The sequence below is a fragment of the Rhinatrema bivittatum genome, chromosome 15, assembly GCF_901001135.1.
Source record: "Rhinatrema bivittatum chromosome 15, aRhiBiv1.1, whole genome shotgun sequence".
In the NCBI taxonomy this organism is placed as follows: Eukaryota; Metazoa; Chordata; class Amphibia; order Gymnophiona; family Rhinatrematidae; genus Rhinatrema; species Rhinatrema bivittatum.
In genome coordinates, this window is record NC_042629.1 from 13,331,029 (window position 1) to 13,358,781 (window position 27,753).

The 27,753-nt window shown below is 47.0% G+C and overlaps 2 protein-coding genes across 3 annotated transcripts in view; one reads left to right on the top strand and one right to left on the bottom strand.

Annotated features, from left to right (window-relative positions):
* Positions 1–1,156: 1,156 nt before the first annotated feature.
* The window catches only part of STX19 (syntaxin 19), a 114,761-nt gene continuing 88,164 nt past the window's right edge, over positions 1,157–27,753 (top strand). Inside the window, exon 1 of the mRNA XM_029578987.1 lies at positions 1,157–1,655. The gene's annotated coding sequence lies outside the window, so the exon portion shown is untranslated. The remainder of the gene's footprint in view (positions 1,656–27,753) is intronic.
* NSUN3 (NOP2/Sun RNA methyltransferase 3) lies at positions 2,289–27,744 on the bottom strand. 2 transcript variants are annotated; one of them, XM_029578985.1, is made up of 5 exons: positions 27,607–27,744; positions 25,024–25,355; positions 19,579–19,733; positions 6,233–6,354; positions 2,289–2,774 (listed from the first exon to the last, which is right to left on the bottom strand). In XM_029578985.1, the coding sequence occupies exons 2-5, from the start codon at positions 25,349–25,351 to the stop codon at positions 2,516–2,518; spliced, it is 864 nt and encodes a 287-aa protein (XP_029434845.1). In that variant the 5' UTR covers positions 25,352–25,355; positions 27,607–27,744; the 3' UTR covers positions 2,289–2,515. The 2 variants fall into 2 exon arrangements, with proteins under 2 accessions (XP_029434845.1, XP_029434844.1); XM_029578984.1 differs by lacking the exon at positions 27,607–27,744 and adding an exon at positions 26,731–27,132.

The following is a 27,753-nucleotide window of genomic DNA, read 5'->3' on the forward strand; positions in this document are numbered from 1 at the left end:
TATAATTTATATCATTCTGCTCTGTTTGGTGTTCATGCCCAGGAAGTGAGCTCTCTTATTCAGGCATGTTCAACAAGAATGGTAAAAGCTGTGACAGAGATGCACTTGGAGGCTGTGACGGCACCAGGGAATCCCACTAAACCTTGTAATACATTCTGGGTTTAGCTGTGCTGGTTAGTGGGCAGGCCTTGCTTCATGGCATGGCAGTGAAGATGATGGCCGCCCTGCTGTCCCACAGCGGGCTACTTCGGCACAGATCACAGTGTTCCCTGCTGGTCTCACAATGGGCAGACAATCTGAAATGGTGAAAAGTAATAGCAACAGGCTGCTGGCTCAATCCCATTTTGTTGAATTGTTTTGTTAATAAAAGCTGTGGCCTGCATTTTCTGACTATGCGTGGAGTAAGGGGATGGATGGAAATTTAAGGGGCTATGGGGTCTTGGCAACCTGTGTTTTGACAGGAAATTAAAAGGAAAAGTTTAACATTTGAGAAATGCAACAAAATACAAGCTGGCATCAAAGATATGCAGACAGCACTCATTTATGTTAATATATGCAAAAAGCTTCCCTCAGAACTGTTATAGGAGTACACTGTCCCTGACAGAAAGGCCTGGAGGTCATGATACTAAAGCAGAAATGGGCATTCTTTGAACACATGATGTGGGTAAAGAAAGGAAGACAACCATGCTTCACCAAGCAAAAGAAAACGGGAAAAGAGAAAAGCAGAAAATATAGTGGCCAGATGGGATCAACAAAGGCACTAATACAGTATGCGTCGGCAGCATAAGAGGCATCACCAGGAGTCATCACCAGACTGATGCCACTTGGCTCTGAAAGAGCTCAGTTATGGTACTGCTTGCATTTAGAAAACAGACCTGAAATATAATAAAATAAAAAATGCACATAAGTGATATGTTTAACGAAATCTTAAATTTCACTATACTTCTCTTGCAGTTCTTTTTCTTGTACAACACAGATATGCCGTCATCAACTCTGAAGTTAATGTACTGCCCAGTGCAAACTAATCTGATCCCCTCGTGCTCATTCTAACTGCCATTATCCAACACCCCTCCATGAACAGTTATTGCTATTATTATCCTGGAGTACATGCTGTACTATCTGCTAGCTGGGCTACGTTGTGCCACACACTAGGGGCACATAGTCCAACCAGCTCTTACAAAAGCCATTCAACAAGAACATTCCCCTGCCATTCAAATTCAGTTTAGCTGAAAAGGGAGAGCGGAGAAAGTTAGTTCACAGTCGCTGACCTCTGCAGTAAACAGAAGACTCTCTTTATAGGAAACTCCTCTGCATATATATCAGCCCTTTCAGAAAATCCGAGCAATTTGCTTCTGGAGGGAAGGCCAGGCTGCCAGCAGTCTGTCAATTATTCAAGAGTAGATGGAAAAGTAATAAAAGCGGGCCTGAAAGTATCCTACACCCTATCTACATGTGCCGGCCTGAAAAAAACAGATGAAAATGGAAAGACGCCTCATATCATTCATGTGGATGAATTCTGAAACACAGTAAAATGAAATTTTAAAATGGTGTATTCAGGGTTCCTTCAAACTAAAACCAAGTAAAGCAAACTTGGACTTGGTTCTGCTTCTGAACAGAGATCTGACTCTGTACCAAAGTGCAATTAGAAGGACAAGGTAAGCTGTCTTTGGTTGCCTTTTATATTTGGTTTTATGATTCCGTTGTGTTGTGTTGTATTTTGGTTGTATGTTCTGTCATGTACAGGATGGCAGATAAGGTGCCATGCCACAGACCTCTGGTTTTCCCTTCGCTTCTTTGCAACTAACGATCCTCTCTGACTGTTCAGTGCTTTCTTGCATTCAGTTACTGTTTTTGCCTCCACCCTGTAAGCCGGAGGGCTACCTTGCATTGCATTCATCACCCCTTGTATTAAAAATAACTTCTGTTATGTCCGAGTCTCCCCGCCCCTTCTTTGAGCCTCAAACCTTGACCTCTTGTTCTACAAAAGACTTTTCACTGAACAATGTTTGCCTGTGTATCATTTCAAACGTTCAGGTGTTGGAATGTCTCTGTCATATCCTCCCCTTCTCCATAATTAGAAATTTAAGTCGCATCTGGCAGGTCTTTTGGTAAAGAACCTGCACCCATTTCTCAGATTGCTTCTCTGAATTCTGTCTTAGGGATTTGGCATACAGAACTGGAAAGTTGTCCAGCTAAGATCTCACCAACCACCTCCTTATGCACTTGGCTCCTGGAATGCTGTCATCTTTGCAGGCTTACATTTAGCTATGAAAGACCTTTTCGCTGAATGAAGAGGTTAGGTTTTGTTGATTTTATTTCTCTGATTTGTATTCAAAATAATAAAAAATAAAACAAGAACTGATCAGCAATGAACTGTGAGATAGCAACAGGTCTGGACTAGGACATTCCTGTTCAATAAGTAGAAATATTCACCCAGTCACAAAATACCATACATAGAATACTGTGCATTAAAAATATATAACAATACATAATTTATTCACTAAAACCATGTAGATTATATTTTCCTTAATTTAGCAACATACATAGGGCCCCAAGCTTTGCCCCTGTCTGGGAGAACCAGCAATCCGTGGTGCACCCCTGTAGCTAACGTGAAGTCCTGAGAGACGGCAGCAGCCATATCACTAAGATCCTCAGCTAGAACATTACCGCAGTTGTTCAAGACGTGTGCGATGACGTCACCGTTCTCAGCCCCTGACAGCGTGCACGTAGAATAGACCAAAGATCCCCCAGGCCGCAGGGCTTCAATAGCAGACCTACGAGTAATCAAGAGCACACAGACAGATACAAATGTGGCATCCACCTGTAGGACAGCGTGGGGAATGATGAACGCAGCGGGGGACTCACTTTCTTTACCAAAGTAAAGTCAATCAAAGAGCTACTCCGGATCTGTATTTCTGGACTTTATTTCCTTTAATACACCCAGCTGCTTCAAGTCAGCTTAAAAGCAGGTGTTGCTTCCATTGACTATTTTATTACAAAGTAACTCTAAATGCTCTGTAACACTCACTGTACTGCAGTACAACACAAGAATTGCCTAAAAGCTTTGGGGTGGAATCAGCATTTGTGCAGTTTTTCTAAGAGATATATTTGCATAGTCAAAAGAAATATTCATTTAAATTCACTGAAGCTTATTTCCGACTGCCAGTTGTATTTCTTACGGTTTACAGCCCCATTTTTAATGATTCTGTATTCCAACCACCATTTATGAATGTATTTTTGGAAAAAAATATTGTAAAGTAAATGAGTTTTGCTCTCAGAGATGCATATCCCTTTCTTCCCACAGCTTTTCACATATTTGCCCCAATTACCCCCAAATGTTACAATGATATAATTACAACCCTTAGCATCAGGTTGTTTTGCTTTGGATTTTACAGCTCACATAGTATTGATTGCAAAGATTAAGGATAATCTCCATGGCAGGAGATTACAACATAGTTCCCAGAAATGATTTACCATGGGCCCACAGGTACTATCAGTGCTGCAGAATTCTCAAACCACAACAAAGCTGGCCTTTCCCGTGCAAAGCTAAGCCTTAATTACTGTACTAACAAGCAAAATGTACAGAAAAAATAAACTATTCTCTTCTGTAGCAAGGCTAGTGCAGTTTGTCTGCATATTAATCTTTCTGTTGTACTATCACTCAATGGAATATACTAAGACCTACATGGCAAGTTGTGCATTTATCCTCCTTTTAAATCTGAGAAGCTGAAATGCAGCGACTGTCTTGTGGTGCTGTCTGCATTCTGACAGGAGGGTCAGCAATAATTGTAGCACCGGAGTAACAGTTTTGGGAGAAAGATGGAAGCGGAGGCTGGCACAGAGGCATGGAACAGCGACAGCGCCATCTTTTGGTTCATGCTCAGGCAGCTGTTTAACAGCCAAAGACAGTGGTAAGCAGAGGTTCTATTGCAAGCATTCCCAAAAGGTGTTTGCTATTGCATGTCCTGCCACCGTTCCCTTCCTCATTAAACTAGATGAGAAGATTTTTAATGAAGCTGCACTGAGGCATGTCCAGGAACTCTATCTAGGGACGTTCACCTAGTGCTTACAAGAAGTCACTGAAATCCAAAAATAAATCTTCCCAACACATGAACACACAAGATAAGACGCTAAAATAAAAGGAAACGATGGAGGTGGCAGACCGGACACAGCATCAAACTGCCTGGGAAGGAGATGAGTTTCCTTCATGCCGTTTGAGTCTCATCCCTCTGTTAAGTGGTCCCCCTAATAGCTTTTGAAATGCTCATCCAATTTCATTCAGTCTGTGCCATGGAGAAGCAGAGCAGCTCATGACCCCCGACTCTAATGTCCATAAGAGCACAGAACTTGCACTCTTCCTGAACTACGTCTCCAGCCATCTCTCCCAATACAGGAGGAGCTTCCCTGGGGAGTTTTTTACATTATTTTTCCATCTCCTTTCTGAAACTTCCCTGACTTCAGAATATTTCAGTGGCAAACTCTTTCTCTCACCTAATCTACCTCTAAAGAGATTTCCAATATTGGTGCTTATGTATAAATTATGCAATCGCAATTCCTAACTAAAGTGCCGTAGGGGATTTCATGGTTTATCTCAGGAACCCCACCCCCCAGCCTAGTGCAGGACATGTAGGGTCTGATTTACAAAGGTTTTTTTTCCTATTCTGTGTCTATGCAAAAAAAACTAAGTATGTCAGGCACTTATTTGGCCACTGTGTTCTGTCTGTGCTACTGCTGAGTCCTGCAGGGATTTTGCTTTGCTTAGAAATTGGGCTTCTGCAAAGAGCACATTTATCTTCCATAAATCAAAACAGATATCCTCTCCCCAAACCCTGCTTTTCCTCCAGACTCATCCAACTCAGTAGCGAACGGTTATTACCAGGCTTCACTGTCAAAATGTTTTCTGTTTACGGATTATAATCTGGGCTGATTTAAACAAATCCACATAACTTCACTGCATGATGAATGCTTCCTTTTGCCAGAAGTTCACAAATTGGATTTTACATGTCAAGTGTTGAAAAGAAGGATCATGAAGGAGGTCCATGTGTGCTTAAATGTGATTGATTTCTTCAGTGGGAATGGATGGCATGATACATTACTGCAATAAGACACTGAAATATTTCTCTTATAAATCACTGGCCACCAGTCGGCCTTTCTTCCCTCTGGAAGCTGCACAGAACCATCCTGATGCTGCTACCATGTCAATTTGCTCTCTCTTTTCTTTCAGTTGCTTTTTTCTCCAGTTCCCTTCATCCTACTCGAGTACACACTACAGGACACTTTCAGCAGCGCCACCGGCTCTCCTGCCCACAATGCCTTTCTGGGCTCCACTGTATCCTATATTGGACTTGCTCCAAAGGGTCTTTTTATGTTCATTTCCTATATTTTATTATATTTTCTGCTTTTTTTGGAATAAGAGATGGGCACCTTTCATTTTTAAAGACACACTGTCCCTGAGAGCACTCCTTAGCAGTCAGTGTTGAATTCCTACTTAACATGAGGGCTGTCTGGGGTTCTGATGAGGAACAGCAGGCGACCCCTAATTTACTTAGATTCACAGTACAGGAGAAATGGTAACATAGGGAGAACTTTAAAAAATAACTTCTGGAATTAAATAAAAATAATAAAGACCAAGATTACAGTTTTAAATATCAACTGTGTTACTGGAGAATGTTTTGCACTAGCACTAATGCTTCAAAAGTTAATTCATGCTTTCAATTGCAGTTCAGAACAGATAAAAACATATTTCAGTCTCACTGAACTGCTGTCAGTTATGAAGCAAAGAGCTAGAAAAATGGCTTACCTGTCAAGATCTCCAATTCAAGTTTTCCAAACCTTACCCTGAGAAATATGTTTGGAGAATTTAAAAATAACTTCAAAGTGATCATTTTCCCCTTTCCTAACATTTTATTTTTTCAATGGCGGTGCCCATGTGTCCAGATTTGATGTAATTGTAACCTGCCCCCTGGAGTGCATGATTGCGAGTCTGATGCTCCTGTTATATCCTAACCTCGTTCCATTCCCATCCTGATCACAGCACAAATCAGGGAACCCTCATCTCATTGCAAACGAGTGGATATCTAGAGACCCCCACCATCCCAGCCTAACTGGAACTGTTGCTTATCCAAAAAGCAAACGGATGGGACACAGAGCAACAAGGAACCAAATATGTCATGTTCAAAAAGTGGCTTTCAGTGTGGAGTGCACAGTGCAGCTTTTTCTTTACCCTGCTCACCTGAGTAACTGTATCTGCAGAGAAGGCAACCTCCTCCTTTGGGCTATTCTAAGGGTGGCCTGCTGGACACTGGAAGAAAATAGCCAGCTTCTATCGTTGGAACAGGGAGCATCCACCAATACCTACAGCAAGCACAAAAGAACCAAAAACTGGGTCATTCCCAAGTGAGATTAGTCTCATAGGAGAAAAGACTGAGCATAGCAGCCTCAGTGCACAACTTTCTCAAAGCATCAAACTACTGTGGATGAACCAATTGCAGAGAAATAGCTCAATTAAAAATTATTCATTTCAGTTGGCTCTGCTATTTCACTTTATATTTTGTACTTGCACTGTAATCGATCACATTCTTAAGCAATTTGGATTCTTCAGCTATTTTAGGGACAGTAAACCCAGTGTCTTGTCACAGTCAGGGTCCCAGCCTCGGCCCTTGCTGAGCTGGCCAGTCTCACATAGCATACACACTGCCTGTCCTCCGCTAAACCCCCACATTGCCTGTATGAGTGAGGGCAGTCCAGCTTCCACTGACACAAATGCAACTTGCACCTTCCGTCTAGGACAATGGAAAGTAATTTTAAAATAAAGAGAAATAAAAGTCTGAATATATACATGCTGGAGCATGTCAAAACAGACTAAGCCATCAACTCTCAAGCAATGCTGGCCTCTTGTGGCCACTGTGCAAATTCCAGGTATACATAAGAACATAAGAACATGCCATACTGGGTCAGACCAAGGGTCCATCAAGCCCAGCATCCTGTTTCCAACAGTGGCCAATCCAGGCCATAAGAACCTGGCAAGTACCCAAAATCTAAGTCTATTCCATGTTACCATTGCTAATGGCAGTGGCTATTCTCTAAGTGAACTTAATAGCAGGTAATAGACTTCTCCTCCAAGAACTTATCCAATCCTTTTTTTAAACACAGCTACACTAACTGCACTAACCACATCCTCTGGCAACAAATTCCAGAGCTTAATTGTGCGCTGAGTGAAAAAGAACTTTCTCTGATTAGTTTAAATGTGCCCCATGCTAACTTCATGAAGTGCCCCCTAGGCTTTCTACTATGGATTTTATCTTTTCTTATTGTCTGAGTCAATCGGTCTCACCCTCAACATAAACAGAGTATAAGATTCAGGAGGAATTCAGTATAGCACCATCCAATTCAATTTAGGTATGATAACAGGAGGGGGACATAGCTAAGGGGATCCAAAGGCTAAAAGCAATCAAAATGGTGCATTCCTAAGCAAACACATTTTACAAATTTAGAAGGAACTACAGATTTCAAGATTTGGAAAACAGGATCCAAAAGAATCAAAGCCCTTTAAAGCTGAAGTATAAAGAAAGAAAACTAGTTTCTATAAATTGTATATTTTGAGTTCAGTATCTTTTAATAGCACTAATCAAAACAAGAAAAACAGAGTATAATAAACAATCATATTTTAACTAAAAAATAAAAACATTAAAAACCTGTTAACAGCTGAAGAAAAATGTTGACCTCGGCCTTCCCGCTCACAGGAATAGTGTTTCAAAACCAGGCCTCTCACATCCAGAACTAGTCCTCATTACCTTGAGCCTTCTAATGTCTACCAGGGATGATCACAGACAGAATTGAAACATTTCTTTAACAATAACATTAGGACCCGCTGATGTTAGGGGTTGCTGCCTGTTTGGTTATGGGGATATGCACATTTTTTATGCTACATATATATTGTATTTTTATTGTTTTACATGGATAAGAAAATTATTCCTTACCTGCTAATTTTCGTTCCTGTAGTACCACGGGGCTCAGTCCAGACAGTGGGTTATGTCCCCCTTCCAGCAGATGGAGTCAGAGCAAAAACTGAAAGGACGGCCCCTTATAGGTTGGAGTGCCCTCTGTGTCCCTTCAGTATAGAGAATATCAGAGCCAGAAAGCCCACGGTATGGAGCAACTTATAACCAGAAACAGAAAACCTGAACTCGAAACAGGAACTTGTAATGCTGAGAACTTGCAAAAAGAACTGACATACAGTCTGATAGAGAAGTAGTAGAGCTGGGCGCAATCCAGAAAAAGGGAGGGCGTCTGGACTGATCCGTGGTTCTACAGGAACGAAAATTAGCAGGTAAGGAATAATTTTCTTTTCCCTGTACGTACCTGGATCAGTCCAGACAGTGGGATGTACCAAAGCTTCCCTTTGTAGGGTGGGCCCTGGATAGCCCAGCACGAAGAACTTGCGCACCAAATGATCCAAACTGCGAAGAGGGAACATGTAGGCGATAGTGACGCGCAAAGGTGTGCAAAGACTTCCAGGTGGCTGCTCTGCAGATTTCCTGCGCAGAAGCAGAAGAGCTCTCCGCCCAAGAGGCAGCTTGGGAGCGAAGGGAATGAGCCTTAATGCCTTCCGGAGGCAGGCGCCCAGCCCCGATGTAGGTGGAGGCAATTGCATCTTTTAACCACCTGGCAATGGTGGTTTTGGAAGCCTTGCAACCTTTCCTGGGTCCGCTCCAGAGGACAAAGAGATGGTCTGTAAGTCGAAAAGGATTAGTCACATCTAAATAGTGCATAAGGACCCTCTTGACGTCAAGACGCTTGAGCTCTTGAGGACAATCAGCCAGGAAGGATGGGAGCTCTATTGTCTGATTCAGATGAAAGCTGGAACCGTGCGTAAAGAGACCCCCGAAGTTGTGAAACGGAGAGAAGGCTCCCTACACGACAAGGCCCGTAATTCCGATATGCGGCAAGCGGAACAGATGGCCATTAAGAGCACAGTCTTAAGAGTGAGGTCCTTGACTGTGGCGCTGCGAAGAGGCTCAAATGGTGGGCCACCCATGATCCGAAGTACCAAATTGAGATTCCAGGACGGACACGACGAACGGAGCGGAGGCCGTACATGTTTCACCCCTTGCAAAAATCGAATAATGTCAGGATGTGCCGAGAGGCGAAGGCCATGAGAGTGAGGCACGAAGGCTCCTAGAGCCACTACCTGGACCTTTAAAGAGTTGTAAGCCAGCCCCTTCTCCAACCCTTGCTGTAGGAAGGCAAGAATGTTGGAGATGGAAGCATGGCGTGGGGAGACCCGGAGGGAGAAACACCACGTTTCAAACACCTTCCATACCCGCACATAAGCAATAGAAATAGATGGTTTTCGAGCCTGAAGAAGGGTGGAAATAACCTCGTCCGGATATCCCCGCCGTCTCAACTGGCACCATTCAAAAGCCATGCCGCAAGACAAAAGCAATCTACCCAATCGAAAAATACTGGGCCTTGACGGAGGAGGTTCGGAAGATGTCCCAGCCGTAGAGGGCCATCCACTGTGAGGTTGATCAGATCTGCGAACCACGGCCTGCGAGCCCACTCCGGAGCTACCAGGATTACTGGACCGTGATGGAGTTCTATCCGTCGGAGAAGCTTCCCCACCAGAGGCCACGGTGGAAACACGTACAGCAAAAGATTCTGAGGCCATGGAAGGACCAGGGCATCTATGCTTTCTGCGTCGTGCTCTCTCCTGCGACTGAAGAAGCGTGCTGCCTTCACATTCCGTTGAGTGGCCATCAGATCTAGGTGGGGCGTTCCACATCTTTGCACCAGAAGTTGCATTGCTTCTTTGGATAGTTCCCAATCTCCCGGATCTAAGCGCTGGCGACTGAGGAAATCTGCTTGAACATTGTCCACTCCTGCAATGTGAGAGGCCGCTAGCTGGGAGAGGTGAGCTTCTGCCCATATCAACAACTTGTCGGCCTCTTGGGAGACGTGCCGACTTCTTGTGCCGCTTTACCGGTTGATGTATGCCACCGTCGTCGCATTGTCGGAGAGAATTCACACTGCACGCCCTTGAACGAGTGCCAGTCAGGCTGCCCAGGGCTCCAGACGATAGGCCAGGTTGCCTGGGTGGGTGACCATTGTCCCTGTGTCGACTGTGATCTGCAGACTGCTCCCCAGCCAGAGAGACTGGCGTCCGTAGTGACTATTATCCACTGAGGGAGAAAGTTCTTTTTTACTCAACGCACAATTAAACTCTGGAATTTGTTGCCAGAGAATGTGGTTCGTGCAGTTATTATAGCTGTGTTTAAAAAAGGATTGGATAAGTTCTTGGAGGAGAAGTCCATTACCTGCTATTAAGTTCACTTAGAGAATAGCCACTGCCATTAGCAATGGTTACATGGAATAGACTTAGTTTTTGGGTACTTGCCAGGTTCTTATGGCCTGGATTGGCCACTGTTGGAAACATGATGCTGGGCTTGATGGACCCTTGGTCTGACCCAGTATGGCATTTTCTTATGTTCTTTCTTATGTTCAGGTCCACTCCTTTCAGTAGGTGATCCAGGTTGAGCCACCAGAGCAGGCTGTGTCTGGTCGAATTCGCTAGTGGGAGAGGGGTATGAAATTCCCGCGACACAGGTTTCCAGCGAGAGAGTAACGCCTGCTGGAGTGGCCGCATATGGGCAAAGGCCCACGGCACTAAGTCTATGGTTGAAGCCATGGAGCCCAGCAGTTGGAGATAGTCCCAGGCAGTGGGCGGAGAGAGAATCCTGAAGAGTCACAGTTGAGAAAGGAGAGAGAGCGCTCGATCCCAATGGAGGAAGACCTTCCCCTGTGTGGTGTTGAAGTGTGCGCCCAGGAAATCTATTGTTTGTGAAGGAGAGAGGTGACTCTTGTGAAGGTTGACAACCCAACCGAGGGAGCGTAGAAGATGTAGCACCCGCTGCACCGCCAGCTGACACAGACTCCGCGACTTTGCCTGGATGAGCCAGTCGCCAGGTAAGGATGAACTAGGATCCCTTCCTTTCGTAGAGCTGCTGCTACCACCACCATTACCTTGGTGAATGTCCATGGAGCCGTCGCTAGACTGAACGGAAGAGCCTGGAATTGAAAATGTTGTCCCAGAATCTTGAAGCGAAGGAAGCACTGATGTGACTGGCGAATAGGAATATGTAGATAAGCTTCCCTTAAGTCTAGGGAGGCTAAAAACTCTCCTTCGTGAACCGTCGCGATCACTGAGCGTAAGGTTTCCATCCTGAAATGTGGAATCTTGAGGGCTTTGTTGACCATCTTGAGGTCGAGGATAGGACGGAAGTCTCCTTCTTTCTTGGGAACCATGAAATAGATGGAATAGTGGCCTGATGCTAGTTCCGACAAGGGTACCGGGATGATGGCCCCCAAGTCAAGGAGTCGGGTCAGCGTGCGCCTCACTATATCCTGCTTTTTCAGCGGACCACATGGGGAAAAGACGAATCGGTCTCTTAGATATCGAGCAAATTCTAACGCGTAGCCGTGCTTTATGATATCCAGAACTCATTGGTCTGAGGTGATCTTGACCCACTCCTCGTAGAAGAGGGACAGCCGTCCGCCAATCCTGGGGTTGGAGGAGTGGGCCAGCAAGATTTCATTGCGTGGACTTAGCAGCCCCTTGGGAAGGGCTATCCTTGGACCGTCTGCGGCCCCGAAAGGAATGAGACCAGGACTGTGACCGGGATGAGGCATTTCTCTGCGGGGCTGGTCTGGACTGATGAAAACAACGCTGGCCCCTGAAGCGGTAACGTGTGGAACCGAAAGTCCTAGAGCCCCAAGGTTGGTCTTCTGGTAATTTGTGTACTTTATTCTCCCCAAGAGACTGTATAAGTTGTTCCAGCTCGTCTCCAAAAAACAACTTCCCTTTAAAAGGCAAAGAGCCCAGTCTAGCTTTGGAAGAAGAATCCACCGCCCAATTGCGGAGCCAAAGTAGGCGACGAGCGGAGACGGCTGAGGCCATAGTTCTAGCTAGGACACGGAGGAGATCATAGAGAGCATCCGCCCCATATGCCATAGCCGCCTCCAGGAGATCCACTTGTTGTGCTTCATCCGGAGGAAGCTCTTGAGCCCCAAGTAATTGTTGCATCCAACGAAGCCCTGCTTGTTGCATGAGCAAGCTGCAGACCGCCGCACGGACCACTAGAGCTGAAACTTCAAAGATCCTCTTCAAATATACCTCAAGCTTGCGATCTTGGGTGTCCTTTAGCGCGGTGCCACCTGTGACCGGGATAGATGTCCATTTTGTGACTGCAGACACCGAAGAATCAACACTGGGCACCTTGAGGAGATCCAAGGAGTCCTCGGGAAGTGGGTAAAGCTTGTCCATTGCCCTGCTGACCCGGAGAGAGCCATCAGGGACATCCCTCTCTCTTGACAACAACTGGAGGAGTCTGTGATGAAAAGGAAAAATGTTTTCGCTGGGGACCGAAAGCCTGCCAAGAGAGGATCTCCCTTTCTCCCCGTCTCACTGGGCCCCGCAGGCTCCTGTGGGGCTTCAATGTCTAGCTCTTCAAGAACTTGTGGAATAAGTGGGTCCAGTTCATCCCTCTAAAAGAGTCTTAAAACTCGCGGGTCATCCCCTTCCAGCAGCGGTATAGGGTCATCCAAATCTGGGTCAGCCGGCTGGGAGACCCCCCCGCACCCAAGCGGGACCAGGGAGTTCCGGAGGGTGGGAGCCCCCTGTGGTGCCTGTCCCTGGAGGAGCTGTAGGTTGTGAGCCCCCTGCGGTGCCTGTCCCTGAGGGAACCAGAGGATCAGGACCTTGAGAGATATCTGGGACCTCTCCCATACCTTGAAGTCTGGGAATCTTTGGGAGAGGAGGAGCTGCTGGATCCTGTGAGATGCTTGCCAAATGTGCACTATGCATTAATAAAATAAATTGCACTGAAAACGGCCCCGGAGGGAGCAGCGGGAGGGGCCCTATTAAGCTGTCCCACAATGGAATTATGAGGGGCAGAGCTCATCGTTGTCAGAATTGGCAAGGGGGGGGGGGTGAGGAAAAGAAAATTACTTCTTACCTGCTAATTTTCGTTCCTGTAGTACCATGGATCAGTCCAGACGGTGGGTTATGTCCCCCATCCAGCAGATGGAGTCAGAACAAACTTCTGCTCTATAAGCCAGTGCACCCTCAGCATGCTCTCAGTATATAGAATATCAAAGCCAAGCCAGATAAACAAGAGAACGGTGAATCAAGTATCAAAACAGAAACTGATATGAACAACTGATAAGAACCAACGTGCAAACCGAACTGTGGGGCGAAGCCCGTAAGCACAGCCTGAAAACAGCTGAAAGGAAATAAGGGAGACAAAGATTAGTTTAAGCAGAAACCCCCCCCCCCCCCCCCAACTTTTCCTGAGGGAGGGTGTCTGGACTGATCCATGGTACTACAGGAACGAAAATTAGCAGGTAAGAAGTAATTTTCTTTTCCCTGTACGTACCAGGATCAGTCCAGACGGTGGGATGTACCCAAGCGTCCCTATAGAGGGTGGGCCCCGGAAAGCCCTGCTCAAACTACCCTGTCTCCAAAGTAGCCAGAAGATGGCGACTGAAGCTGTAGCCGGTAATGTCGCGCAAAAGTATGCAGAGACTTCCAAGTCGCTGCTCGACAGATCTCCTGAGGGGAAACCAATTGAGTTTCTGCCCAGGAAGTCACCTGAAAACGAAGGGAGTGCGCTTTCACCCCTAGCGGGGGCTCCTTGCCCGCTCCGATATAAGCTGCTGAAATGGCCTCCTTGAGCCAGCGAGCGACAGTCATCTTTGTGGCCTTATGGCCTCTCCAAGGTCCGGACCAGAGGACAAAGAGATGATCCGAAAGACGAAAGTCATTGGTGACCTCCAAGTAGCGAATCAGCGTACGCTTAACATCCAGTCGTCGTAGATCCCGCGAGTCCTCTGCAGAGAAGGAAGGCAACTCGACTGTCTGGTTCAAATGAAAGGCCGAAACTACCTTGGGGAGGAAGGCAGGTACCGTGCGTAACGACACCCCAGAGTCGGTGAAGCGGAGGTAGGGTTCCCTGCAGGATAATGCCTGAAGTTCGGATACTCGGCGTGCAGAACAACTGGCCACTAGAAAAACCGTCTTGAGAGTAAGGTCTTTGAGGGTGGACAAACGCAGGGGTTCAAAGGGAGGTCCCGTGAGGGAGCGAAGGACCAAATTGAGGCTCCAAGAGGGACAAGGAGCATGTACCGGTGGCCTCACGTGCTTCACCCCTCGAAGGAAGCGAACTATATCTGGATGGGCGGACAAAGACCTGTGATCCTGTGGACGAACCAAGGACCCTAGGGCCGCTAACTGAACCCGGATAGAATTGTAGGCTAGTCCTTTGTCTATGCCATCCTGAAGAAACTGAAGAATCTGAGAAACCGAAGCCGCTCCCGGGCGTGTGGAGTGAGAAATGCACCAGGACTCAAAAACGTGCCAAACTCAGACATACGCGATTGAAATGGAGGTTTTTCGAGCTTGAAGGAGGGTCGCTACTACGGTGTCAGGGTACTCCCGGCGTTGGAGACGCCGCCTTTCAAAAGCCATGCCGCAAGACAGAAGCGTTCTGCCTGGTCGAACAATACCGGGCCTTGACATAGGAGGCGTGGCAGATGCCCCAGCCGAAGCGGGCCGTCCACCGCTAGGTTGACCAGGTCCCCAAACCACGGCCGGCGTGGCCACTCCGGCGCTATGAGTATGACCGGCCCCTGATGCCTTTCTATTCTTCGGAGAACCTTGCCCACCAGAGGCCAGGGTGGGAAGACATAAAGGAGACGGTGAGGAGGCCAGGGGAGAACGAGAGCGTCTACTCCCTCGGTGCCGTGGTCCCGTCTGCGGCTGAAGAATCTGGCCGCCTTGGCGTTTCGAGACGTGGCCATGAGGTCCAGGTGGGGGGTTCCCCAGCGTTGCGTGAGCATCCGCATGGCCTCCTCGGAGAGCTCCCACTCCCCGGGATCCAAATGTTGTCGACTCAGGAAGTCCGCCTGAATGTTGTCTACTCCCGCAATGTGGGAAGCTGCCAGATGAGCAAGATGCCTCTCCGCCCAAGCCATCAGGATGTCCGCTTCCAGGGAGACTTGCTGGCTCCGTGTGCCCCCCTGACGATTGATGTACGCCACCGTAGTTGCATTGTCGGACAATATCCTGACCTCTCGATGCTGAACAAGCGGAAGAAACTGCAACAGCGCCAAGCGTACCGCCCTCGTTTCCAGTCAATTGATGGTCCACTGGGACTGCTCCCACGTCCACTGACCTTGTGCTGATCGTGACTGACAGACTGCTCCCCAACCGGTCAGGCTGGCATCCGTGGTGACCACTACCCAGTCAGGAACCTCCAGGGGTAGGCCCTGGGCCAGCCGACACGGGTCCAGCCACCATCGAAGACTGTCTCTGGCACCCTGCGGGAGCGGGAGGACAAGCTGATAGTCCTGCGACACTGGTTTCCAGCGAGAGAGGAGTGCCCTCTGCAGGGGCCGTAGATGTGCGAAGGCCCAGGGTACGAGGTCTATGGTGGACGCCATAGACCCGAGGAGCTGCAGGTAATCCCAGGACGTGGGGGCAGGGAGAGTAGAGAAGCGGAGTACCTGCTCTCGAATCGATTGCGCCCGATCCGGGCGCAGATAGACCTTGCCCCTGGCCATGTCGAAACGCGCTCCCAGGAAGTCCAAGACCTGCGACGGAAGGAGTGTGCTCTTGGAGAAGTTGATGACCCAACCCAAGGATTGGAGAAGCTGCTCCACCCAAGAGACCGCCACCTGCCCCTGCGCGAAGGTTTTGGCCCGAATGAGCCAATCGTCCAGATACGGGTGGACCAGCACGCCCTCTCGCCGGAGGGCCGCCGCTACCACCACCATCACCTTGGAGAAAGTGCGGAGAGTGGTAGCAAGACCGAACGGGAGCGCTTGGAACTGAAAGTGCTGTCCCAGAATCTTGAAACGAAGAAAGCACTGATGCTGTTGAAGAATGGGAATGTGCAAGAAAGCCTCCGGCAGATCCAGTGACGCAAGGAATTCCCCCCGGTGAACCGCCGCTATTACCGACCGTAGAGTTTCCATCCGAAAGTGAAGAACCCTGACGGACTTGTTGACCATCTTGAGATCCAGGATCAGACGGAAGGAACCATCCTTCTTGGGAACCACGAAATAGATGGAATAGTGGCCGGAGCCCACTTCCTGCGGTGGGACCGGTACGATGGCCCCAAGATCTAAGAGTCTGTTGAGGGTCTGGCACACCGCGAAGCTGCTTGCGTGGGGATCCGCAGGGGGAGAAGAGGAACCGGTCTCGGGGAGGCCGTACAAATTCCAATGCGTAGCCTCATCTTAAGATGTCCCAGATCCACTGGTCAGAGGTGATGTGAGCCCACTCCTCGTAGAAGAGTGAGATGCGTCCCCCGATCCTGGGGGTTGAGAAGTGGGACACTCTGGCATCATTGGGCGGTCTTGTTGGCCGCCCCGGAGGTCCCCCCGTCCCTGGCCGACCTGCGGCCTCGAAAGGAACGGTTCCAAGCCTGGGACCTGACCGAAGGTGGTCGGGGTGACGTCGTCTGTCTCGTGACTCGGGATCTGCGTTGTATCCGGAAGCGATTCCTTGAGGGGGCAAAGGACCTGGACCCAGAATACCTGGGCCTGTCTTCCGGAAGCCGATATACCACATTTTCTCCCAGGAGTTTGATGATATGGTCCAGATCCTCCCCGAAGAGAAACTTGCCCTTGAACGGGAGGGATCCCAACCGCGCCTTAGACGAAGAGTCTGCCGACCAGTTCCTGAGCCATAGTAGACAACATGCCGAGACTACCGAAACCATGGATCTAGCCAGTACTCTCACAAGATCGTAAAGAGCATCCGCTCCATAAGCTATCACTGCCTCCAGACAGTCTGCCTGTGAGGCTTCCTCTGGCGGGAGAGCCTGCGAAGTCAATAACTGTTGCACCCAACGGAGGCCCGCCTGCTGTGACAGGGAGGTGCAGAGTGCCGCCCGGAGCCCAAGGGCTGAGACCTCAAAGACTCTCTTTAGGTAGATCTCCAGCTTCCGGTCCTGCAGGTCCCTCAGCGCCGTGCCCCCCATTACCGGAATAGTGGTCCGTTTCGTGACCGCTGATACTGTTGAATCCACCGTTGGGACCCTAAGGAGGTCCAACAACTCCTCAGGGAGGGAGTAGAGCTTTTCCATCGCTCTGCTGACCTTTAGAGAAGAATCTGGCGCATCCCATTCCCTGGCAATCAGCTGCATAAAGGTGGGATGATTCGGGAAGGCTTTAGCCAAGGGCCGGAGACCCGCCATGACGGGATCCCCCTTCTTCCCCGACGCGGAGGGTCCGGGCACGACGGGCACTGGCGCCTCCTGAAGTGGATCGAGGTCCAGCTCCTGAAGAATATGCGGGATGAGATCATCCAACTCCTCTTTTTGAAAAATACGCAACACTCGGGGGTCATCACCTTCCAGTTGTGCCGTCAGGAGGGGGTCATCCAGGCCCTGCGTCGGATCCCCGAGGGAGACATCAGCCCCCGAGGGGACCACCCCTACTGGGGGAAGGGCCAACCCTATCCGGGATGCCCCAATAGAGGAGCCTGATGTGCCGAGCCCCGAAGTGTCCCCCACCCTAGGGACCTTGAGCGGTGGGGGTGCTGTCGCTGGGTCAGGGACATGGGCCATGCTGGCTAGATAGGCTTGGTGCATCAGCACCACAAATTCCTTAGTAAAGTGCGGGGGTCCCACGGGAGGCATGATAGGAGGGTCTCCAGGCTGACCCCCGGTGCCCAAGGACTGAACAGGGGTAAGAATCGGGGGTGCCACGTCCATGAGATCCACCATCTCTTCTCCCTCCGTTTCTGCACCAGACGCCTCTGTAGATAAAATGGCCGCCGATCCCGCCAAAACCGGGAGAGGGGCAGCCCCAGACAACGTAGAGCGTGCAGCGGCGCGGGATGCGGGCCGTCTCGCCGGCAACGAGGTGCCCTCCCCACCGGGGAGGCACCTTGAACATACCCCCTCGTGGGAGAGCCGGGACCCCGGCTCCCCGCACGCAGCACAACGCTCTGAACGCGGCATCGGGGCCGCAGGTGAAAGCAGCCGAGCGCTAAAGAAGAGGGGGGGCCGCGAGGAAACCCGTACCACGGGCAGCAGGAAGAATGTCTCTGCTGAACCCCGGCCGGACTGCAGGGAGATTAATCTACGCAGTCGGCGTTCCCGAGGAAAGTGCGTCTCGGGACCGCGGGCCGAATCGCGGCACGGGGGGAGGGGCTGAACCCGTCAGCAATCACCCCCGAAGAAATAAACAGGTCCAGCACCTAAAAAGAAAATCTGAAAGAAGGAAAATCCCCAAAAACTTACCCCGGAGTTAGTACAGAGAGAGAGAAACAACGAAGAGCTGTCTGCAGTGCTGAAGGGGCAGCCTACGGGGAAATAGACCTTTTTTTTTTTTTTTTTAAATAGCTTGATTCACCAAACAATACAATACATTAGAGAGAAAGAAACAGGGAAAGGACAAACTGATCCTACAACCCCAGGGGAGCTATGGCTCCCCAGCTCCTATCTGCTGGAGTCAGAAGAATACTGAGAGCATGCTGAGGGTGCACTGGCTTATAGAGCAGTTCTCTCAGAAGTTTGTTCTGACTCCATCTGCTGGACGGGGGACATAACCCACCATCTGGACTGATCCTGGTACGTACAGGGAACTGGAGTCATCCGGTAAATCGGGAGACGCAGGTGCAGGCAGCTCCGAAATCAAGATGGCCGCCACTCCTTCTTGAGAACGAGACGGAGCCGGCCTCCTAGAGGGTGGGCGCGCAGAAGCGTGCAAAATTGGACGGCCCTCCAAGGTGGACGAACCCTCCCCGCCGGGGAGGCAGTCCGAGCAGAGGCATGGGAGAGTGCAGAAATCGCTCTCCCGAAGTTGTCAGCAGCTGGCTCTATAAGAGCTGGACAGAGGAATGGTGCCTCTCTGTCCACAACGGCCCGAGGAAAATGACTTCTCAGGGCGGGCTGCTGAGGGGAGAAGAGGTTGGAGCCACCAACATTCACCCTGCCAAATGCTGAAAAGAAGAAATTACAGAAAAATAAAACACTTACCCCCAAGGACAGACAGGAAAGGAAGAAAGTGTCCCTATCAAGTTCTGCCTGCAAGCCCAAAATGACTGGGAGAAGTGACAAAGTTAGACTTGTAATTTAAATATATATATTTTTTTTAAGTTGATCCATACCAAGGTAAGAAAAATAAAATGTAATAAGAAATGCTGGGGAGCCGTAGGTATCCCCTGCCATCTGCTGGAGTCAGAGAAAAATACTGAAGGGACACAGAGGGCGCTCCAACCTATAAGGGGCCGTCCTTTCAGTTTTTGCTCTGACTCCATCTGCTGGAAGGAGGACATAACCCACTGTCTGGACTGATCCGGGTACGTACAGGGAATCCACTTTATGCCTTCCTGGGAACAGCAGAATATCAAGTGGAATAAAATATGTAAATGAATCTCAGAAGTCCCTTCCTGCTATAGGTGCATGGTTCCAATCTGAAAGAGTCTGGGGGAACAGAACACTACGACAAACCTCGGATGTCTGGAGAAAAGAAGCAAGGTCAGTCCAATAACCCCCTAGCAGCATTTACCTTGTCATACATTCCAGGCCAGAGCTGTCCGATCTGTCTTCCATCCAGCTCCCAGGTAGTCACTGAGCTCATCACATGCTCTGGGATGAAGGACTCCAGAGTCTGCTGCAGCCACTGTGACCTCTCCCTGTCCCTCTCATTGCAGTGCAGATGTCCTAAGCAAAAGAGTCCCAAAAAGATTAGATAATACATATTATTTCATGTGTCAGTTCTTAATCTCCTCCCACTAAGCTTTATGTCAGATGTCATCTCATCCCCCTCCACACCAAACTCCATAATAGAAAAAAATAAAATCCAATGAATATGGCAAATGATGAAAAAAATGATGATCCCTGGGTTATTGATTAGGATGACACCAAATAGAACACATGGACAAAAAGCTCTGAAATAAGGCCTTTGGCTGATTGCTGGATGACGTATTTTTCAAAAGGAGTAAAACCACCTTTTATTTATTTATTTTTATTTAAAATCTTTTCTATACCGTCGTTAAGTTATTTACCATCACAACTGTTTACAAAATAGGCACAAATAGTAAAAAAAAATAGTTAAAGTTATAGAAGTGCCAATAATGATCCGGTTACAAAGAATTCTAATATAATTACTAACTGATGAATTACATATATTTTTCCTCTGATACATGTTTCATGGTTGAGTTACATGTAAATCTCACCTGTAATTTTAAATTTTAACTAAGGTTATCAGAGAGATTGAAAAGGAGTCAAGCACATAGAAACTAAGTGTCGGGTACAATTTTGTTGATGCCAGCTTTCCCTTACTTACTTTCTTCTTTCTCTTTATAAAAAGTCTGTTTTTATAGCCTTTTATTAAATTATCTAACTTCTACTCTTTATGTCCGGGATGGCATAGAGTCCAACAGGATAAACATCCTGCATGAGACTAAATGCACAATTGAATCTTTATGGGTAGAAATCCCTTGTGTGTCAGGGAAGACTACAGTGATAGGGGTATACTACCGTCCACCTGGTCAAGATGGTGAGATGGACAGTGAAATGCTAAGAGAAATTAGGGAAGCTAACCAAATTGGTAGTGCAGAACTAATGGGAGACTTCAATTACCCCAATATAGACTGGGTAAATGTATCATCGGGTCACGCTAGAGAGATAACGTTCCTGGATGGAATAAATGATAGCTTTATGGAGCAATTGGTTCAGGAACCGACGAGAGAGGGAGCAATTTTAGATCTAATTCTCAGTGGAGCACAGGACTTGGTGAGAGAGGTAACGGTGGTGGGGCCGCTTGGCAATAGTGATCATAATATGATCAAATTTGATTTAATGACTGGAAAAGGAACAGTGTGCAAATCCAAGGCTCTCGTGCTAAACTTTCAAAAGGGAAACTTTGATAAAATGAGAAAAATTGTTAGAAAAAAACTGAAAGGAGCAGCTACAAAAGTAAAAAATGTCCAAGAGACGTGGTCATTGTTAAAAAATACCATTCTAGAAGCACAGTCCAGATGTATTTCACACATTAAGAAAGGTGGAAAGAAGGCAAAATGATTACCGGCATGGTTAAAAGGGGAGGTGAAAGAAGCTATTTTAGCCAAAAGATCTTCATTCAAAAATTGGAAAAAGGATCCAACAGAAGAAAATAGGATAAAGCATAAACATTGGCAAGTTAAATGTAAGACATTGATAAGACAGGCTAAGAGCTCCATCACACACACCCATCCTACCGTACCTAACACTACACAAGTGAGAGATCTAGGAGTTCAAATTGACAATCACCTAAACCTGAAAGCTAACATCAACAAAACCACCAGAGACTGCTTTTATAAGCTCCAAGTGCTGAAAAGAATACGACCTCTCTTCCACACACATGACTTCAGAACGATTCTACAATCAATCATTTTCGCAAAGCTGGACTATTGTAACACCATCATGCTTGGTCTCCCTTCATCACACACCAAACCATTACAAATGGTCCAAAATGCCTCTGCCCGTATACTCACCAACACCAGGAGAAGAGAACACATAACACCTATCTTGATGGACCTCCATTGGCTGCCCATCCACTTCAGAATAATCTACAAGGCCATTCTCACCATTTTCAAAAACATCCATCAATTAGCCCCAATCGATCTCCATATCCCCCTCCGATTACACCATTCCACAAGACCGACAAGAGATGCTTACAAAGGATCACTTCAAGTACCTCCAGCCAAGACTACCAGACACATCACGCTTAGAGATCGGGCATTCTCCACAGCCGGTCCAACATTATGGAACTCCATTCCCCCGGATCTTAGAATGGAACCCAACATCTCAACATTCAAGAAAAGACTCAAAACCTGGCTGTTCACGCAGGCCTTTCCTAACTCCAACTCCATCTAACTCCCTTCATTCAACACGCTCCGCTAGTATTAGCGTTAATAGCCACCTCTTACAATGTTATTTATACATATATATAACTATCTGATCTTCATTTCCCTTCTCATTCCAAGTTATTGTTTTCCTTGTTATATGTAACTGCTTTTCTGCACTATTGTTTAAATGGTAAAGTTTATTATAATTACACCCCTGTTTCTTGTGAACCAGCATGATGGGACCACAGTCTTGAATGTTGGTATATAAAAAAGTTAAATAAATAAATAAATAAATAAGTTGGCTGTAGAGGCAAAAACTCACAGTAAAAACTTTTTTAAATATATCCGAAGCAGAAAGCCTGTGAGAGAGTCAGTTGGACCGTTAGATGATCGAGGGGTTAAAGGGGCACTTAGAGAAGATAAGGCCATCGCGGAAAGATTAAATGATTTCTTTGCTTCGGTATTTACTGAAGAGGATGTTGGGGAGGTACCCGTAATGGAGAAGGTTCTCATGGGTAATGATTCAGATGGACTGAATCAAATCACGGTGAACCTAGAAGATGTGGTAGGCCTGATTGACAAACTGAAGAGTAGTAAATCACCTGGACCGGATGGTATACACCCCAGAGTTCTGAAGGAACTAAAAAATGAAATTTCAGATCTATTAGTAAAAATTTGTAACTTATCATTAAAATCATCCATTGTACCTGAAGACTGGAGGATAGCAAATGTAACCCCAATATTTAAAAAGGGCTCCAGGGGCGATCCGGTTAGCCTGACTTCAGTGCCAGGAAAAATAGTGGAAAGTGTTCTAAACATCAAAATCACAGAACATATAGAAAGACATGGTTTAATGGAACAAAGTCAGCATGGCTTTACCCAGGGCAAGTCTTGCCTCACAAATCTGCTTCACTTTTTTGAAGGAGTTAATAAACATGTGGATAAAGGTGAACCGGTAGATATAGTATACTTGGATTTTCAGAAGGCGTTTGACAAAGTTCCTCATGAGAGGCTTCTAGGAAAAGTAAAAAGTCATGGGATAGGTGACGATGTCCTTTTGTGGATTGCAAACTGGCTAAAAGACAGGAAACAGAGAGTAGGATTAAATGGGCAATTTTCTCAGTGGAAGGGAGTGGACAGTGGAGTGCCTCAGGGATCTGTATTGGGACCCTTACTGTTCAATATATTTATAAATGATCTGGAAAGAAATACGACGAGTGAGATAATCAAATTTGCAGATGACACAAAATTGTTCAGAGTAGTTAAATCACAAGCAGATTGTGATAAATTGCAGGAAGACCTTGTGAGACTGGAAAATTGGGCATCCAAATGGCAGATGAAATTTAATGTGGATAAGTGCAAGGTGATGCATATAGGGAAAAATAACCCATGCTATAATTACACAATGTTGGGTTCCATATTAGGTGCTACAACCCAAGAAAGAGATCTAGGTGTCATAGTGGATAACACATTGAAATCGTCGGTGCAGTGTGCTGCGGCAGTCAAAAAAGCAAACAGAATGTTGGGAATTATTAGAAAAGGAATGGTGAATAAAACGGAAAATGTCATAATGCCTCTGTATCGCTCCATGGTGAGACCGCACCTTGAATACTGTGTACAAAACTGGTCGCCGCATCTCAAAAAAGATATAATTGCGATGGAGAAGGTACAGAGAAGGGCTACCAAAATGATAAGGGGAATGGAACAACTCCCCTATGAGGAAAGACTAAAGAGGTTAGGACTTTTCAGCTTGGAGAAGAGACGACTGAGGGGGGATATGATAGAGGTGTTTAAAATCATAAGAGGTCTAGAACGGGTAGATGTGAATCGGTTATTTACTCTTTCGGATAGTAGAAAGACTAGGGGGCACTCCATGAAGTTAGCATGGGGCACATTTAAAACTAATCGGAGAAAGTTCTTTTTTACTCAACGCACAATTAAACTCTGGAATTTGTTGCCAGAGGATGTGGTTAGTGCAGTTAGTATAGCTGTGTTTAAAAAAGGATTGGATAAATTCTTGGAGGAGAAGTCTATTACCTGCTATTAAGTTCACTTAGAGAATAGCCACTGCCATTAGCAATGGTTACATGGAATAGACTTAGTTTTTGGGTACTTGCCAGGTTCTTATGGCCTGGATTGGCCACTGTTGGAAACAGGATGCTGGGCTTGATGGACCCTTGGTCTGACCCAGTATGGCATTTTCTTATGTTCTTATGTTCTTACAAGCTACTTCACGTACAGGCTGATGCAATACAATGTGCTCAGCCAAGCGCACTGGTTAACCTATGGTTAGATGCATGTTTTGGACACTTGTCCACAATCTCTTATGCTATAAGGGGATTAATGCGTCCAAAACGCGCTTTCAAGCCTCTGCGAAGCTAATAGCGCTTACCATATGCAAATACATGTTGATGAGGTTATTAGCTAATCTCACCTGCCCGGAGCAGGCGTTAATTTTTGAACAGCCAAATAAAGTGTACAGAAAAGCAGAAAACAGTGCTTTTCTGTACTTCCTTTGACTTAATATCATGGCGATATTAAGTCGAAGGAACAAAAGTGAGCACAACCTTTAAAAAAATATATATTTTTTTTAAACTGTGCCAGTGGTCAGGTTAAAGGGATTCTCGTAAAATTGAGCGTCCATTTTCCTAACCCGCTGATAGCCAACCTCTCCTGGGTGCCTGCTGCCAAGAAGGCACTAGGGGTGCACAATTTCCCCTAGTGCCTCCTTTTTACCGCAGCAGCCAATTTAAATATTAAATCGGACACTCTGGGGAGGTCGATCTGTGCATGTTGAGTGACCGGGTGCTCAATCGTAAGTGCCCATTTTCCCCACGCCGATATTGCATTGGCTTGATAAAGCTGTATTTGCAAGTAACTAAAGAAATCAGATGCTGGCAACCCATATCTTCCCTGAAGTAAATTTTAAAAACCAAAAGGCTAAGTCTCACAAGATAGAGGGAGGAGAAAATCAGAAAATAAAGATTAAATGGGACAGTCAGTCCATCTTAAAACACATTTAGAAACCTGTAAAACTTGTTTACAAAATATCTAATAGTTCACCCAACACAAAGTAAAAAAGAGCCAGCCTTTTCTGGCATGTAATTAGAATAGAAGCTGACCTGGAGAGGCACATTGCAGTATCGCTATTGATTTCCCACCAGGAGCTGCACACATGTCCAAGACAAATTCTCCATCCTTCACAGCCAGCGCCAGCACAGGCAGCAGGGAAGCAGCATTCAGGAGATAATAGTCTTTCAGTTTTCCAAATGCATGCCTCTGCGCAGGGAACCTGCCAGGAGTGCCACTGATATAACACTTCAGGGAGGGCAGTATGCATTCAAAGAGACGCCGGTAGCCTTTTAAATGAAGATGCTTTTCCAGTTCAGAGGGAGAACTAAATTTGTTGAGTAGCACAGCATACTGCCAGTACTGCGGTGATATGAGCATCTCCCTGGAGATGTAAAAACAAATTAATAGAAAAGATAAAGGCTAATTTAGAAAGTCAGCTAAACACTAATGAACAGGTGTTAAAACTTTTCATCAAATTTAACAAGCTGAAAGTAATATACTGCTCAACTTGCTACAGTTCAATTGCACTAACTCTTACTTTAAATGTTAATACAGTGTTATTTCAGTGCATCTTAAATATGTAAATAAAGGTACACTGAATTAACACAGAATGACTTAAACTGCATTATGATCTGGGAGAATACTTGAAACAAATAGTGAAAAAGGCATGTTGTCATGTTATGTGTGCAATGGGTTGTTAAAACCGCAAGAGAAACGTCTACATTTAGATCCTAAGAAACCTTCCTGCTCCCAGAAAGGAAGTGAAAACAGTATCCTAGTTAAATACTGCAGACTGTTCTGTGTAAAACTAATCCTGTCATTTTGTTCTATCTTTCTCAGTCTATGCAATAATTTATGTTAAGTAAAACCAGTAAGAGGTGGTTATTAGCTAATTGCTGGAGAAGTGGCCACATTTGATAGAATAGCATTCATCTGCATTCTGCTGTGAGTTTCAGAAAGGTCTTATACAACAAATATTAGATATATAATAGAGCAGAGTGACCTCTATAAGTGATATTATCTATAGCCTTCAGTTTGGGATATATATATATATATATATATATAAACCCCTGCAAGTCATTCTCTCCAGCTCTCGGACAGGTGGTGCTCCACTACAAAGTTTATTCCCAGTGCATCCAAGAGATCCTATAATGTCTGGGTGAGGGTCCCTGAGTGGCAGTGGTATGGATACAGTGATGGCCAGAGGGTCCCTGAGTGGCAGTGATATGGACATAACAATGGTCAAAGGGTGTTTGAATGGCAGTGGGATGAATACGGGGTGGTATGGCATAGCAATGGCAGAGGGTCCCTGAGTGTGGTATGGACACTGCAAAGGACAGAGGATACCTGAGAGGTAATGGTATGGATGTGGAGATAGACAGAGGGTCTCTGAGTGGCAGTAGTATGGATGTGGAGATGGACAGAGGGTCCCTGAGTGGCACTGGTATAGACACTTATGGACAGAGGCAATAATACAGACACTGTGATGGACAGAGGGTCCGAGGGGCATGATATGGATATGGCAATGGACTGAAGGTCCCTGTGCGACAGTGGTATGGAAATAGTGATTGTCAAAGGATCCTCGAATGGCAGTGGTATGGATATAGAGATTAGAGGGACCGAGTGGCAGTGGTATAGCCACAGCGATGGGCAGAGGGTCTGCGGGTCACCGATATGGACTCATTGATAGACAAATAGTCCCTGAACAACAGTGGTATGGGCACAGTTATGGACTAATAGGAGACTTTAATGCACACCTGGCTGTGGCCCAGGCCTCCCCCAGCTCCTTTCCGTAGCTCCTTTCGAAATGATCCAACACACACTGACAGATCTGTTTACGCAGCTTCCCCATTAAAATTTCCCTAAAACAGCCACCCCCAAGGACCACAGGTTAATATTTCTCTGAGGGGTATGGGGGACGTCCCCTGTCCCGACAGTGACCCAGGAGAGGAGGCCACATTAGAGAGAGTGTGTGTGCGCGGGCGCAAGTCAAACTATCGCGCCAATAAAGTTATGTGAATGTGTACAGCGGTTGGGGAGTATGAGCGGAGCACGTGCGCTTGGGAAGCGTCCCGTACAGACTGTCTATGGAGAGAAGCGGAACGGACACCGCTAAGGGAGCGGGTAGGAGTATCTCGGCGCTTCCGGCCACGGGAGTCACGTGAGAGTCTGGGAGTGGAGTCTGGAGCGGAGCCCGCGCCGCCGCCAGCGCAGGATGACGCCCCTGGCGGCCGGAGGAGCCCGCGCCGCAGCACCGGCACCAGCACAGGCAGAAGCGCGCCCATTCCTGCTGCTACCCAGGTGTGGCAGCAACGCCGAGGCTAAAGCACCCCAGGGGTGCTACTTAGAAATACATATATACAGCTATAACTCTAAACCAATAAAACCCAAATTCCTCATTCCCCGCATCCATACTGAGAAATGATGGATTGAGCCTGGAATATCTCCCCCCCCCATCACCAAGACGTCCAGAAAATACACATAGCAAAAGAAATATAAAACCCAACAACAAACTCTCACATTAAAGTATGCCACCCCGTTAATCTCCTTTCTTTCTAAAATACAATTGCACTTTTATTTTATGTGACCAGAATGCAGGAGCGGAGTATTTGGCATCCACTCCCTCGTCTTACCTCTAGCTCTAGCAGAGCACTCCCTCGTCCCAGTGCAGCCTTCTTTGGTAGCATTAGCGCTGGCACCGCCCCCCTCCAGACCTCGTGCTGACAGGATTTTGCGGCGCCCAAAACACGGGCACTCTGGGCGCGAGCCTAGTTTGCCTA